Consider the following 17754-nt stretch of genomic DNA (forward strand, 5'->3'; position numbering starts at 1 on the left):
ATACTGAGACCAGCAATAACTATACAATTGGTGCAATATAAACTTTTTAAAACATTTTGTTAATGGAAATAAAGACTGTTGCATTTTTTCGAAGTATATTATATTATCAATGTTGCAAACACAGCACACCAGTTAATCTGACTTCTCTTCACAGTGAGAAAATGCTCTACTCATTTTCACACTTGTTTGTCTACTACCGTCACCAGGGCTGACTTCATTATCTGGCGCTGTATGTATTTTTTTAACATCAATTAAAAAATATCTAAATAAATGCAGTTTGAAAATTAGTATGAAAAACAGAAACAATAATTTACAGCACACAAAACAGCCAATGTGCAGTGCAAAATTTTGAATGAATTCTATACTTAGACATAAGAATTGGAAAAAACTAATACTGTCCTGACTGGCCCTCCCTCATATACATAACAACTCAATTATTTACCTAACCAAATCTCAATGGATAGAACCAGATGGAAGGAACCAAGAGAGAGGAATGAACAATAACATCTATGAACAAAACTTTTAACAAGAATAAAGAGAGCAAGAACAAATCAGGCACACACTGTCGTGTCCCCATCCCTCACCAAAGAATAGTGTAATAGGATTTAATGTAAGTAAAAAAATCCTGCTTTTTCTTTCATCCTACTGTACAGCACTGAAACAATAGGGACATCCAATAGTTGCCTCTCTGGTGTGTACATTTCTTTAACAACCAAAACTGTCTTTCTCAGCTGCAAAATCAGTAAACCTGTAGATCTTCGTAAAAATATGCAGGGAGGATGATGTGACTGCCCAACACAACAGCTTTTGCCAAGGAATCATACTGTGCCACCCATAAAGCACTGATTTATCTGGAAAAAATGTGCCCTCACATTGGAAGGAACAGGTTTACCCACTGCAGACTCACCACAGTAATCCATGTAGTTGTTCTCTGCTTTGTGGCAGGCTAACCTCTTCTGAAAGCATCATAAAGGACCAAAAGAGAGAATTTATTACTAAAATGCATGATCTATTGACATAGATCTGTAATGCCCTAACAACAACAACAACAACTAGGAAATGAAGGGTACTTTCTTCCTCTGTAGCCTAACTCCTACTTATTGCTGGAATCACAATGCCCTGATTGAAGTGGAATTTGGAGACCACCATCCGCTGACAAAGCTGTATAGTCCAAATAACAGCTTTATCCTCATGAAAACTAAAAAGGGAGATATTCAAGACAGTGGTATCCTCATGAAAACTAAAAAGGGAGATATTCAAGACAGTGGTTCGAGCTCCAACAACACCTGGTCTGTGGAAATAGCAAGGAGAAAAAAAAACATTTTCTATGTAAGAAACGTCACCATCACTGACTCAGTGATTCAAACGGAGAGTACTGTAACTAAACTCAGATCCCAAGAAGCAAGAGGGTACCGGAATTGTGTTACACCCTGCAAAAAAGACTGCATCTTGGGGATAAATGTCAACTTCTTACGAAAAAAAAGATAAAAAGAAATGTTACTAATTACAGTTTTAAACTGCTGTCTGTAGAAATAGAGCTGCCAGGCATGCCGAAAAGTAGTACAGTAGTCAGAAAACACCTCTCACACCACAAAACTTTACAGACTCAATAATAAATCTACTACATGGGCTTTTGAATCTTCAGCATGTTCTCTACCAGTTCAGTTAAAATACCCCTTCTGTTTAGGATCATTGATCCAACAGCTTCAAAAGTTAGACATGATTTTCCCTTATAGAAAAACGGTCCCTGGGTTAACAGGTCCTGTCCTTGAGCAAGATGCCAGAATGGTCCTACCAACATAGTGAGGATGTCTGTGTACCAATGGCATCTTGGCCAACAAGAACCAGACCTTTTCTCTTTTTCTTTGAGGATACACGTGAGCATTGACACAGGATGATAAAGGTAAACCTGATGAAAATCCAAAGGAACCGTTATTTTAAAAGTCCTCCAGATTCCTGGACCTTGTAATTTTACTTGTATGCCATCATGCTGATGTCTGGTTGACCTCACCTTTCCACTCTCTGTTGAAAAAACTTTCAGGTTGAGAGACCACTCCCTGAGATGCAGAATGTCTCCCACCCACAGTATGTATACGGTTATTGATGGAACATTCTTCTGCCCAAATCATGATCCAGTTGCTTTTCTTCATTGCCAGAGAGCTAAATGTGCCTTCCTGATTATTGATGTACTCCACAGCAATGGAGTTATATAGATTAACATATAGAAAAAAATGTGTATATGGATGGCGCTACATAATATTAATTAAAATTAAATATAAAGCATACACCTTTTGCCCATTAAATTATAGGGACTGGTAAGAAAAAAAGAAAGAAAAAAATAAGAGGAATAATGGCGCTTGTGGTCTGCTGCTAAATCACAAATATGTCTATTAAAAAACAATTAAAAATAATCAACAGTGGATAACACTCAAAAGAATCATATGATAGTATCAAGACATATAAACATATATACTGACACATATATTGTTGGAAATGTGTTAGTACAGCTTGAAAATGTGTTATTTCAGCTGTAAATAATAGATGTTATTCAATCATATGATGTTAGTTGGTTTGCTTAGTCTGCACTTTTTAGCATACAGCTTTTGTTGTTAAAACTCATTTTGTAAAAGCAGTTATAAGCTTGTTAGTAATTGTCACTTTAATCATGCCAAACACAGGTAATGTCAAATTTGTTGGAGTTGATGTGTTTGTACAGGTGTTGTTATTTGCAGAGTCATTAGGCACACACTAGCAGGTGACTCAAAGCTTGAGCAATTGGTCAATTGATGCTCTAGTCCACATTTTCTCAAGAATAATTCCACCTCTCTGTTTAGATATTCTTCACCATTATCTGATCTCAGGGTCTTGAGCCTGTGACCGGTTTGATTCCACAAGTTTCTGTTACAAATCGCAGTCACGACTTGTTTCCCTCCAGCAATGTACCTTCACCTTCCTGTATTTCGTCTGGAGTCGTTCCGTTGGTTTCTAGGCGATCCGGACACTGCAGGATGTCACGTGTGAACCACAACGCAATGTGATTGAATCCGTTTCCTATTAGTACACGCTGGTCTTTTGCCGCCTTGCCGACTATAGCGTTCCTTGTGGATCTCTCGGCTCTGCTGCATGGTCAGTGGTATTGTTATCTTGCCTGTTGTGAATCCTGTTTCTCCGGCTCTCAAGCCGTTCCGTCAGCTTCCAAGCTGCTACCGGCTTCCAAGCCGCTCTACCGTCTCTCAAGCTGCTCCATCAGCCTTCAAGCTGCTACTGGCTACCTAGCCGCTCCACCAGCTCTCAAGCCGCTCCGTCAACCTCCAAGCTGCTACTGGCTCTCAAGCCGCTCCGTCAGCCTCCAAGCTGCTCCCTAGCTGCTCCACCGGCTCTCAAGCCGCTCCACCAGCTTCCAAGCTGCTGCCTGCTCCCTAGCCGCTCCACTGGCTCTCAAGCTGCTCCGTCAGCCTCCAAGCTGCTACCGGCACCCTAGCCGCTCCGTCAGCTCTGCTGCATGGTCAGTGGTATTGTTATCTTGCCTGTTGTGAATCCTGTTTCTCCGGCTCTCAAGCCGTTCCGTCAGCTTCCAAGCTGCTACCGGCTTCCAAGCCGCTCCACCATCTCTCAAGCCACTCCATCAGCCTCCAAGCTGCTACTGGCTACCTAGCCGCTCCACCGGCTCTCAAGCTGCCACGCCAGCTTCCAAGCTGCTGCCGGCTCCCTAGCCGCTCCACTGGCTCTCAAGCCGCTCCGTCAGCCTCCAAGCTGCTACCGGCACCCTAGCCGCTCCGTCAGCTTCCAAGCTGCTACCGGCTCCATAGCCGCTCCATTGGCTCTCAAGCCACTCCGTCGGCTTCCAAGCTTCTACCAGCTCCCTAGCTGCTCTACTGGCTCTCCAGCTGCTCTGTCAGCCTCCAAGCTGCAACCGTCTCTCAAAGCCACATCATCGGCTCCCAATTTACTACATCAATTCACCAAATTCTACTACCGGCTCTGAGCCACAACATCGGCTCAAAGCCACATCATCAGCACTCAAAGCCGCACCATCGGCATTCAGAGCCGCACCATGAGCGCTTAAAGCCGCACCATCGGCTTTCAAAGCCACATCACTGCCTCTCAAGCAGCTCCATCAATTCTCCAAATTCTAGTACTGGCTCTGAGCCGCACCGTCGGCTCCAAGACCGCTCCACTGACTTTTTACTTGTATCCAGGATCTGACGCTATTCTCTGGTTCCCTGAGGTAATCCATGTAAACCACTACTACGCAGAGTTTTAAGACCAGGCGGCCACTTAAGTACCGGTGAATGCTTCCAGTTCTAAGGGAACAGCGGGTGGCTGTTAGTGGCGGAAGACCTCGTTAGCCTGATTTCTAGGAGGGTTACATGGAGTAGCCTTAGGATCCGTAACAGTCTCTTGTTGTCTGCATCTTCTTTGCTACTTCTGTTACAATTGTAGCACTTGAATTTAAATTTTCTGAAGTTTTCACTTCTTGTATGTAATGCAGTACTCTCAGCACTTGACTCACAGGGCACTCGTTCTTGGTACTGTAGTAATTGTGCTCTGACTATGTCTGTGGTTAACTTGGCTGTGTTTGCCTCCAATGACACAACTAGGAAGTCAAACTAAGGCATTAAGGGGTGATTCAGCAAGGATCACAATTGCAAAGCTGCACGCAGACAGCTTTGCAATTCCGTCCTTGTTAATATGCAAATGTAGTAGGAGGTGTATGACACCCCCTGCTGCATTTGCGATCCCAGCACTGCAAAGGAGGACGCAGGCTGGGATGACCATTGCGACCATCGATCGTGATGGTGGACAGAGCTGGGCCACTGGTCAATGCAGTCCCTGGCCTTGCCACTCACCACTATACCCAGGACCATTCGGCATCCTCGCAAAATGGGTCTTGCTCACGTGCAGAATCTACTTACAGCCCCTTAATCTCTTTATCATGTACTTGCACTCCATAAGACGTTAGTTGCTGAGAAACAGACATCATTCTGTCAATCTAATCACTCATACTGCTGCATTCCCATAACTTGATATTGTATAATACATGTCTTAAATGTATCCTTCTCATGAGACCTCCATGTTGGTATGCTACCTGCAATGCTGTCCACAAGTAATCTGCTGACATCTTCCATGCATTATGGACACATGTTGCACCACACTTAAGCCTATGGTAGCCATGGCTCTCTCTACATTGTCTGGACTTGGACTGTCACCGGGATCTACTGTCACAATCCAGTCTTTCACGCTTTAATTGCATTGCCATAGCAAACTTCCTTGTTGTGTAATTTGCTAATAAACTTTACCTTTTAGCTTGATGAACACCATTATGGGTGTATCTCCTGTATGCAAGTTTCTTTCAGACATAATTTGTGCAGCCTCTGTGCTCTAATCAGCTTCTCTGCTGTCACACTGCACCGGAAACACTCTGTGCCGTCTTCACTCTGTGTTATATGGTAATATGTGCTGTGAATATGCCCAAGATGGTGTATGTGTGTTGCTCTGGGCTTTTTAGAAGGTAGGGGCTTGTGTACTTGTAACTTGTGTGCCTGGGCCCATAACCTGTTGGAAATATGTGTGTACAGGCTTGATGATATAGCAGAGTTTCTGTACACACCAGTGAATGCCATACAACTATGAACAACCCAGTTACTTAACCAAGTGTATTGGTGTTAAAACAATGCACAACCGTAGTCCCCATTATACACACTCTTGTCATGGATCAGATAAGGATGTCATACAGCTCCCCCGCTTGTAAGTGTGTGCAGCTTGCAGGTAGCGTTGCAGGATGCTGTAAATTCTTTGGATGCAGGTAAGCACATGTTTCACCAGAGCTAAAAGGAAGACTACTGCCTCTTACTGTGGCGCTCTAACACACCTAGACAAAACGGTGCAGCACATGCACAGCATTTGGTCAGCGGCCATCCTGGAACAAGGAAAAAAACCTCCGTGGAAGAATATGAAGTCTACACAGTAGCACACTCCACTTTCAACAACTTTTTATTTAACATTTTATTAGGCCATTATGCCACTTGCTCACCCTTTTTTAGCAGATGGTCCATCAAAAAATAAGCCTTCCAGTGATAGTTGAAATTCATCCATGTTTTATGGTATCTTTGATCTAAAATAATAATAAAAAATATTTATTAGCTCTTTCATCAATAACTATGAAAGCTGCTGAACTATTTTTAAGAATTAATGTAAGTATTATATAGCGTCAACAATATTAAATAATCAGGTGTGTGTGAGTATGTTTATGTATAAAGTCACATATTACTGGAGGACTTTCACCTCAGACCAATTTTTATATTTCAGAGTTCTGTCAGTTTGACCAAGAATAACTTTTCTATTATTTTAGTCTATTCAATCAAAATGTATACTATTTATTTTTAAGGTTAAAATATAAAATATAATTCTGCAATACTCCTTTCTAAAACCAAATCTCTTTAAGATAAAAATGTTCTCTATTTGGGTAGTCCACATCCATCTTTTTGCTCAGCATACATTGTTCATATCCATACTTGGTAGAGTCCTAAATTGGAGATAAGGCCTGGATTAAATAGTTTACAGTTACTGTACACAACCATAGGGATTGGTAAAACAATATTAAAAAAGTTAAATTTTTTGTTTCCAAAATCCATGTGTACAAAAACTTCAAGCAGTGCCTTGGGTTTTTATATAAGGACTCCACCAAAGTTTAAAACTGTTCCTCACCACCACTAGTAGACTGCCAGGGTTAGATTCAGGAATCAGAAGTATCACGTCTCCTTTAAATTCTCCTATAGCTGAAGCATGAGACACTTCAAAAGAAAAATTGCACTAATACTACATTTGTCAGTAGAGCTGACTGCATAACAGTGCTAGAAATCACTTCAACAACTATTGTAGTGTAGTTGCATGTGTTGGCTGTATGCTGTTTTATGGCGCACAACAAATTTCATCTATAGATTGAATTCAAACTTTCAAAATTAATAACTACCATTTCTCCCACCAACACTATTCCTCAAAAATACTGTATGACACCATACTATGTTACACAGTAAATCTAAAAATTGACTCACCAACATAAAGTATTTTAATAGGGTGTGAGCTACTGCATATGGAGCCTGATTCAGAGCCGCTCTCAAAAAGCGAGCGCTTGCTCTGAATCAGGGCGGCCACTTGTTTTTAAAAAACCCGGCCTCAGGGCCGCTCGCTAAGCTGTGGGTGACCACCCACAGCTTTTGCGAGCGGCCAGGTGATGGTCGCGACCATAGCGCTTGCGATGAGACCCTTGTGGTAGGGTCTCGTCTGCCGCAAGCCCCAGTGAGCTTCCGGCTCTATAGAGCCGGAAGCTCACTACTGACATCACTCGTGATGTCAGTGGTGCCGCCCACAAACGGCAGGTGTTCCTTCAGGAATGCCTCCGTTTGTCCGACCACCCCACCACACCTACAAAACGGGGCGAACTGTCGATCAACATTGACAGCCGCCCCGTTTGTATAGAGCCCCGGAGAGAGTGAATTTCTCACTCGCTCCGGGGTTTGCGCAATGCCCCACCATCGACATACTTGTGAGCGCATACCGCTTGCGAGCGGGTCTGAATCAGCCCCATGGTCTGTATGTGCCATGACATTGAATCTTCCAATCTCTGGCACTGTTTAGAAGGGATGCAGCACAATTCCTCCACAAGAAAGTCACTTATCTGTTGCCTGGTTGATAAAACATGCTATCTCATCATTCCAGAATATGCCATAAACATGATAGGGTTCAGATCTAGTGACTAAGAAGGCCATGACATATGTACGTATTAGAATCAGTGTCACTCTCTCTTCAAAATACTTGATGTAATCTGTGGATGGGAGCATTGTCATCCTGGAAAATAAACCCTCCAGTTAGAGAAGATACACTGCAACACGGTGCTGATAATTACTTGGTACCACTACATTATGCAATTATTGGCCAGATCCGCTGAGTATCGGCAAATCGGGACCATAATTGCATAGCGTATTACTACAACCGATCAGCAATGATGTGTCAGTCAGGCATATGAAATCTTCCAACATGCGCGACTGATATGATCATCGGTTGGTCGCATCTGGCCCGACATTTCCCCTTTTCCTTCAAAGAGGAGGAATTGAGAAATGTTTCGTCCTCGGTGGAGAAAAACAGATTTCGTGGGCCATATTATGCGAAAAATCACACAGCGTATGGCCGAGATATATCTGCTAGGTTCAGGCATGTCAGATAAAATAAAGATAAAAACATTAAAATGTAATTAATATATCTTTTCACATATACCGGGTTCAAAAACCAACATGTATAGATTAGCAGCATATACTTGTGGCCACAGGGAATATTAAATTGATGCATGCAATAGTATTAAACAATAATCTGCTTCTTATGGTATAATATTAAATAGGAGTAGGGACTTAGTGGAGTCTTTAGTTTCAATTCACAAATCCAGATTGCATCCAAATCCTCAAAGGAGTCTGGAAAGTGTAATCAGCCCCTGCAGTGTATCCAGTATAGCTGGGCAAGTAAACTGCTTGGAACTTGCTGTGGTCAGCTGCATGACCGGCATTGAGAGCTGAGCACCAGCAGCAGATAGTTCGCTGTGACTGCTTAACACAGCCAGCTGCAAACTTCACTGCCACAGTCGGGTTCTATGGACTCCATTCAGAGTGAGTAATTGGACCCAAGGAAGTGAAGTATATCAATTACAGCATACTGTGAGGATCTATTTCTATACTGGAGATAAGACACAGAACCTAAGGAAAAGATGCTTGTGTGTCTGGGCAGTGGTAAGGAAGGAACACACTGATGACCAATGCTATTGCTTGTCTGTATACTACTAATGCTGGGCGGCTTTACTATATATGCATTAACACTATTGCCATATTTGATTGCTGCTATTAGTACCAACACTGTTGAGCTGTTGTAAAGTTTGACTGCCTTTATATCTGCTTTTGGGAATTGCAATGATCAGTTTTTTTATTCTGAGAAATTAGATATCTTTGAGGATTTGGATGCAATCTGGATTTGTGATAGAACCTAAAGGCGCCACTTAGTTCCTACTCCAAGTTAATATTATACCATAGGAAGCAGATTGTTTAATACTATTGAATGCCACCAATTTAACATTCCCTGTAGCCACAGGTATATGCTGCTTATCTATGTTGGTTTTTGAAGCCGGTTTATGTGAAAAGATATTTTAATTGAAATTTAATGTTGTTATCTGTATTGTGCTAATAAAAATACATTTCAACAATACAGCAACTCATTAGCAGCGCACTTAATTTTTTCATATAATGTTTTGATTATCAGCATGATTGCAGCATGTAAATGCAGCAGCTTAGTGCTGTTCTTACTTCGATATAGTATTGCTGATACACACAAATGCTTCTTTTATTTATTAATGTCAGATAAAATGTCTGTCAGTCTGATAGATATTTTATCTGACATTGTATGTCACATAAAATGTTAGCAATTAGCAATGACCTTGTATGTTTTCACACTGTGCATTTTACAGTACCAAGTAGGGCAATGCAGAGGAGTAAGCATGTCAGTAATATTTCTGCTTGTGACTGAAGTGGCATAACTGGGCTGTAAAGGGGCATTCTCATGTAGGTACTGTCCAGTCAGGGCATGCGAGACAGAACCGCAGGCTATTAGAGTTGGCCAGAAGCATAAATAAGCCTGCTTTTATACATGTCTTTTACACCAAGTACAGGTCTTATGCAAGTGTGCACAGATGACGATGATAGATATCAAACCAGCAATATTGTTAGGGATGGACTGCTAGCAAGGATACATACAAATCTGCATCCGGGTGAAAATTTGCATGTATACAATAGGAGGCATCTTCTGACCACTTTTAATTGCTTTCTTTCCTTGTTCTTATAAATTGAGTTCTTGATATATATTTATTTTTATAATACTCTGGTATCTGTTAAACATAAATGGCAAGTTATCGGTTTTGCATTGTTTTAATTATTCATGGTGTATAAAGGAGGGGTGGAACGATTGTGCTTAGGCTGTTCTGTGATCATAATAGTAAATTACCAACCCATAAGGTATACAAATATTTGTTCTCATCAATTTGTTACATACATTTTATTAATTGAATTCAGTGTCTACTCTCCTTCTAATCTCCTAATCGCTCACCATTTGAAGGTTAGTTACCAACACAGTCAACTGATCAGCAGTTTCTAACCTGTTTTGCCTTTCACTTTGAATTAAGTGGCCATGGCTATCACAATCCTGGATCATATGTTTCTGTTCACTGTTGCCCTGTACTGATGAAGTTATTCCATTGGAGGTCTATGCTGACAACACCTTAGATAACATAGTTCTTTAAACATTAGTAAGTTGAGCAGCCTAAGGCTCCTGCCAAATGCCATCCACCGTCTCCTAACATCACAAAGGTCAGCTCTTGCAGCCATAACTCTAGGAAATCTTTCACAAAATCCTTTAATTGTTATCAGAACTGAACTTGTATGAGAGGTTAACCTATATTAGGGGTTGGCAAACCTTGGCATACGTGCCTCAGGGTTGCACACGAGGCTACTTTGGATGGCACCCAGTGGGACATCCTTGGCTGACTCCTGGTGGGGCCTCCCACGGAGTCAGCCACTTATGTTGCCTTGAAGTGAAATCTGTTCCTTCTTTAACTTCTGCACTCAGTTTGAGTGGGCCAACCCCCCGATCCTCCAATTGGCCATCTCATCTGTGGGACAGTGTGCACCATCTGACCTATGCAAGCCATCCTGGGGCGTTCAGTGTTGCTAAAGCTCCTGTAAGCAAGTAAGGCAGATCCAACGCAGAGCACGAAGGACAGAAGGTAAATCTGGGAGGAAGGGGTCATACAGGATGACTGTGGGGGGGACAGTGAGGTATATTGATTTAATGAGTGTGTCATGTCATGTCAAGTGGTCCAGGGGTACCCCACCTGACCATCTCTAATTTCGATAAACATTTACATGAAGGCTGGCATATATGTCAGACTAACTTTGCGAACATTTTAGATCACAACATGCAATAGTAGCAAAACTATAGCTCTCAAAGTGGGGGTGTGCACCATCTGACCTATGCAAGCCATCCTGGGGCGTTCAGTGTTGCTAAAGCTCCTGTAAGCAAGTAAGGCAGATCCAACGCAGAGCACGAAGGACAGAAGGTAAATCTGGGAGGAAGGGGTCATACAGGATGACTGTGGGGGGGACAGTGAGGTATATTGATTTAATGAGTGTGTCATGTCATGTCAAGTGGTCCAGGGGTACCCCACCTGACCATCTCTAATTTCGATAAACATTTACATGAAGGCTGGCATATATGTCAGACTAACTTTGCGAACATTTTAGATCACAACATGCAATAGTAGCAAAACTATAGCTCTCAAAGTGGGGGTGGGTGCAACTGTTACCAACTCCGCAGTGCACAATCAGCAATGTTCAGGTTAATGGTGTGGCGGATCTAGGAGAGTAAAAGTTGTATAAGTACAACTTTTGGTGCTGATCTAAATAAACACAGTCCTCAGACTTAAATGCTTATACTTTTTTCACAGTAAGAGGCCAAAGTAGTCAGAAAATCTGTTGTGCAAAGCTTAATCTGGAATTCATCTGCCTATATCTCCAAAGGAAAACATTATTTTAGCATTTTAGTATGACATCAGTGTAGCTAACTACCCAAGTGGACACCAGCACAGTCCTAAAATATCAGACTTCAAACTACTTTAGTTCCTGAAAAAAGATTGGATTTTTGTACTCAGCGTACAATCCCTTCCTCGAAGTCCATCAGCAGTTAGCCATTACATGTGGGTTAGAGGTCTTGGTGTAGGAGTTTGGCACTGAAGTAGTTAAGAAACAAACTCCATGCCATCTAACTCCTCCCACCTCCACTAATCCTCAGGTTGCATGTTTAACAAAGCCACATAGAGGAAGCAATAACTAGGAACAGAAAAACAAAACTAGAAAGGGCAATGGCCCCATATCATACAACATATCAGGGAGGGATCGCAGTGTTCCCCAGATGGACTTCAAGGAAGAGATATTACGGTGAGTACAAAAATTTAATTTTCTCTATCATCCATCTGGGGAACACTGCAGTTAGCCATTACATGTGGGACCTTCCAAAGAAAGCTAACATGGGGTAGAAATGCCCAGAAAGGCTGCAGGAAGAACATTACACCAAAACTGGTTTCCCCCATACCAAAGGTATGGAAACGGTAGAACTTAGTGAAGGTATGCACACAGGACCAGGCCGCTGCTCTGCACCGAGGCCCCATTGAGTACCGCCCAAGAGGCCCAACTGCATGGGTCGAGTGGGCCCTAAGAGAATCCAGAACAAGAACATCAGAAGACATGTAAGCCTGTCGTATGGCTGAAGTGACCCACCAAGCAATAGTAGAGGCCCAGAAAGCAGACCAACCCCGCTTCGGGCCATCAATTAATACCAAGAGAGAATCCGTACACCGGATGGCAGACGTACGATCTAAGTATATTCGGAGAGCCCGGACCATATCCAACAACTGCAGAGAGGAAGGAGCTGTGGAAAAAGAATCCAGGGGGAAAGCCGGAAGAACTATATCCTGAGTGGGCTGAAATTTAGACACCACCTTAGAAAGAATGGACGATTTTGTACGCAAAATCACTCGATCCAAATGGAAAATGACTAAAAGGTGGCTTACAAGATAGAGCAGCCAACTCAGAGACCCATCTGGCCGAAAGTGATTGCCAACAGAGACACCACCTTTAAAGTGAGGTAAAAAAGTTCCACAGATTTAAGAGGTTCAAAATGAACCTTTTGAAGAGCTTCCAACACCAAGTTCAAATCCCAGGGACGAATAGGAGTACACATATGGGGGTTGGACATGAACAACCCCTTGCAAAAAGGTTTGAACCTCCAGAATATTGGCCAAATGCCGCTGAAGCATAAAAGAAAAAGCTGATACCTGTCCATTCAGGGGGAACAGACGAAAATCCTGAGACAATCCATCCTGAGGAAAGGACAAGAGACGGGGTAAACTAAAAACAGCATGCGAAAAACCTCAACATTCACACCAGGAGATGTAACCCTTCTAGACACAATAGTTAATCCTGGAGGAAACCAGCTTACGAGCTTGAACCATAGTCCGAACCACCGGCTGAGAGAACCTACCAGCTCTTACGATTTAGGTTTCAAGAGCCATGCCGTCAAAACCAACTGACACAAATTTGGGAGTCGACAAGGACCTTGCTGAAGAAGGTCTACTCTAAGAGGAGGGTGAAATGGATCTGCAGCCAACATACTCCAAAGGAGAACAACTGGCAAAGAGGCCAGTCTGGAGCAATTTGGATGACATGCAGGGCCTCCTGCCGGACTCGGAGAAGCGCTCTGGGTAACATGGACAGAGGCGGAATCAGATAACCCAGATTGAAGACCAAAGGAGCCGACATTACATCCACTAATGCCACTTGAGGGTCTCTGGACATCGCAACGTACCAAGGTAGTTTACTTTTCAGACGAGAGGCCATGAGCTCTATGTCAGGAAGCCCCCACATGTCCGCTACCGCCTTGTTTAACTCCCACTCTCAGTGATAAATGGTGTGACGACTGAGAAAATCTGCCTCCCAGTTGTCCACCACAGGAATGTGCACGGCCGAGATAGAGGGAAACTAAACTTGTGAGTGACGACTCTCATGGCTTGCATGCTATGAGTCCTGCCCTGTTTGTTGACATAAGCCACCACTGTGGCATTGTCCAACTGAATTCGGATCGGGTGGCCCTGTAAAGAGATCTGAGCCTGTAGAAGAGCATAACGGATTGCCCACAACTCGAGGATATTGATGGGAAGAACAGACTCCGGAGGACGCCAACGTCCCTGAAAATGCTGACCCAGAAGCACAGCACCCCATACTGTCAGACTGACAACTGTGATGATTATCGAATTCCAGATTTGAAAGGAGCCCTTTGTCAGAGTAGGGGTGTGGAACCACCACTGGAGGGAATGACAAGTCTGAGGAGACATTTTGAAAAACTGTCTGTCCAGTTGAGAACCTGTCTTGAACCAACAGAGAAGATTCTGGTGTTGAAGTGGTCTGGCATGAAACCTGAAAAATAGGACTGCCTCCAAGACGGCCACCATCCATTGTGGGAGTTGCATGCACCGCCGAAGTGAGACCTGATGCTGTTGAAGGAGAGACTGTACTCCAGACTGGAGTTCCCTGAATTTTTGTGACTCGCTGAGAATCTGTATCGAATAAGAAACCTAGAAACACCACCCGTTAAGAGGGCAGAAAGTTTGATTCTGGAAAATCGACAATCCAGCCGTCAGCCTGCAAGGTAGAAGCCAGACCTGCAGAGGTTGGAGCAGAAGGTCCTCTCGATAGTGTCAAGAACCGTATGAGAAGTTCCTCAGGAGAAGACAAAAAGCCAGGGAGTTAGGGCGGCTAGGGAACGACCAGGTGAATGACAGTACTAGGTCTCCCTATTGCAACCAAACTTGGCTAGACCTTCACCAGTGGCCCCTCTAGTTGGGATATGGGTTTCACTGCACCAAGTGAGCAGGTCGCGGCCCTCTGGACAGATACCTGGGAGTGGCAGGAAGACCGGAACTACATAAGAATGAAGTAGCACTGGGAACCCTACAAATGAAATAACACTAGAGGCCAGCATAAAAACCAAATAACTAGGACACAAAGGATCAGCTAGGAGTGAATACTTGAACACAGGAGACAGGAGTATGAATTGAAGACTTGAACACAGGAGATCAGCATGTGAGCTAAATACTTGAACACAGGAGATCAGCATATGAACTGAATACTTGAACACAGGAGATCGGCATATGAATTGAATACTTGAGCACAGGAGATCAGTGAATGAACTGAATACTTGAACACAGGAGATCAGCGTATGAACTGAATACTTGAACACAGAAGATCGGCATATGAACTGAATACTTGAACACAGGAGATCGGCATATGAACTGAATACTTGAACACAGGAGATCAGCGTATGAGCTGAATACTTGAACACAGGAGATGCACTGAGAATTGTTAAGGATCTAGTTGCTGACTTACACTGTGAACACAGGGAAATGATGTCTACAGCCGCATCACCAGCTATCTAATTGACAACTCCGTCCTTGATCCTCTCCAATCTGGCTTTCGCCAACGTCACTCCACTGAAACTGCCCTGGCCAAAGTCACCAATGACCTACTTGCAGCCAAATCCAGGGGCCACTTCTCTCTGCTCATCCTCCTGGACCTCTCTGCAGCCTTTGACACCGTGGATCATACTCTCCTCCTTCGCACCCTTCAGACCTTTGGCATCTCTAACACTGTCCATGCCTGGTTCACTTCTTACCTCACCAACCGCTCCTTCTCTGTGTCTTCCTCCGGCTCCACCTCCCCCCTTTCCACCCTTCCCGTTGGTGTCCCACAGGGTTCTGTCCTGGGCCCACTGCTCTTCTCCCTGTACACTTCTAAACTAGGAGAACTCATCAGCTCCTTTGGCCTCCAATACCACCTCTATGCCGATGACACACAACTATACCTCTCCTCTCCTGAACTCTCCCCTTCTGTCCTCTCTCAGGTAACCAGTTGCCTCTCCGCCATCTCTTCCTGGATGTCCGAGCGCTCTCTGAAGCTCAACATGGACAAAACTGAACTCATCATCTTTCCCCCTAATAGAGTCTCCACTCCAACCAATCTCGTTATCACTGTTGATAACACAATCATCTTCCCTGTCCCCCAACTTCGCTGCTTGTTTTTCACCCTTGACTCCACCCTCTCCTTCACACCCCACATTCAATCTCTGGCTCAATCCTGTCGGCTCCAGCTACGCAACATCGCTCGTATTAGGTCTTTCCTCTCCCAGAATGCTACCAAACTGATTATTCATTCACTAATCATTTCTCGGCTTGACTACTGCAACCTTCTCCTTACTGGCCTCCCACGTTGCCATCTTGCTCCCCTCCAGTCTGTTCTCAATGCGGCAGCTAGACTTATCTTCCTCTCCCGTCGTTCCACTTCTGCCGCTCCCCTCTGCCAAAACCTTCACTGGCTCCCATTCCCCTACAGAATCCTCTTCAAACTCCTCACCTTCACATATAAGGCCCTCTCTAACTCTACTGCTCCCTACATCTCAAACCTCATCTCCTTACATACTCCCTCTCGCTCACTTCGGTCTGCCAATAACTGTTACCTCTCCTCCACCCTGGTTACTTCATCTCATGCACGTATCAAAGATTTTGCTTTTGCAGCCCCCCTTCACTGGAATGAGCTCCATCGCTCAATTAGGCTCTCCCCGACCTTACAGAGCTTCAACCGTGCACTGAAAACCCATGTGTTCATCAAAGCGTACCCTTCCAACACATAACCACGTCACCAAGTCTCTGTCCCTCCTGCCTCAGCCATCTCTACCTCGCCTACTTCCTGCACTCAGGTCCCCTTCTACACACTCTTGTCTCATGTCATCTGTCAGTCTCCCCTAGATTGTAAGCTCCTAGGAGCAGGGTCCTCCTCCCCACTGTCTCAAAGCCTTCTTCTCTAGCACTTCTATGACAGCCTTCACCTTCACAGCTGTATTGTGTATGGAGAATTGTGTTGCTAATTGTTACTTGTGCTCTGTTTATAAGTTGGTTACTGTATTGTAATGTAATGTTCTGTGTACCCTTTACTGCATGTACGGCGCTGCGGACCTCTTGTGGCACCCTATAAATAAAATGTAATAATAATAATAAAATGAATTTCTTGAGATCCAGCTGAGAGCTAACTAGTAATTAGCATGAAAGCTGACACCACAGTAACACAGGGAAGTAACTGGGGAACAGAACAGAACACTAATAACAACACAAGAGCTGTAATGTAAAGAACTGGAGTTCAGTGAGAGAACAGAAATTACACCCTGGAAGTCAGCTAGGGAGCTGATATAAATAACACTGGAGGACAGCGAGAAGGCTGAAGCAACACACTGAGGACATTACATGGAGAAACACTGGTGAGTATCACAGTCACTGGAACAGCGAAGTGGAACAGCAATTCCCTGTTTCTGGAGTCAGACTAAAATACCCCTGGGTAGCTGATCATTGGATCAGATGACCAGCTGAGTGACCACAGGACTACCACTGGGAGAGACTAGTCAGGTGATATGGAGCAACATGGCCGCGCAAATCCCCGGTATCCCAGGAACCAGGACACATGCATGGAAGTCCTAGCAGACCCCGGGGAGAATACTCAGTCACCACTCACCTCCACTACCAGTGACTGAACACTTGAGCTCAAGGACGCTGGCGCGGAGGTGAGTAGCAACCAATCCAAAGCCACATCCTGACATATAGCATTTAGGAGATCATCCAAATATGGAACTATGGTCACACTAGCAATCCATAGTAAAGAGACCATATGGTCATGACTTTCGTGAACACTCTTGGAGCAATAGAAAGTCCAAAAGGTAGGGCCTGGAATTAGAAATGCTGATCCCCCACTGCAAAACAGAGGAGATGTTGACATCTATAGACGCCAAGAACTGGCCAGCCTTCATAGCGCCGCTGACAGAGTGCAAAGACTCCATTTTGAACTTGGCCAGAAAAAGATATGGATTTAGAAACTTGAGATTCAGGATAGGATGAAAAGATCTGTCTAGTTTAAGCAGCAGAAAAAGGTTGGAAGAGAAGCCCTTGCCTTGTTGGTGAATGGGAACCGGAGCAATATCCGCCAAATCTGAAAGAGAACGGACCACCTGCAGGAATGCGTGGCGTCTGGCTGGATCCTGAAGCTGAGGTGTGGAAAAAAACTGGTATGG

General features: G+C 43.9%; 1 protein-coding gene across 1 annotated transcript in view; it reads right to left on the minus strand.

Annotated features, from left to right (window-relative positions):
• The window catches only part of HFM1 (helicase for meiosis 1), a 236775-nt gene that overhangs the window by 174171 nt on the left and 44850 nt on the right, over positions 1 to 17754 (minus strand). The window contains exon 2 of the mRNA XM_088444870.1: positions 6035 to 6115. Coding sequence (XP_088300996.1) covers positions 6035 to 6096 — 62 coding nt within the window. The 5' untranslated portion in view covers positions 6097 to 6115. The remainder of the gene's footprint in view (positions 1 to 6034; positions 6116 to 17754) is intronic.

The sequence above is a fragment of the Taudactylus pleione genome, unplaced genomic scaffold, assembly GCF_031769625.1.
Source record: "Taudactylus pleione unplaced genomic scaffold, aTauple2 ptg000373l, whole genome shotgun sequence".
NCBI classification, from domain to species: Eukaryota; Metazoa; Chordata; class Amphibia; order Anura; family Myobatrachidae; genus Taudactylus; species Taudactylus pleione.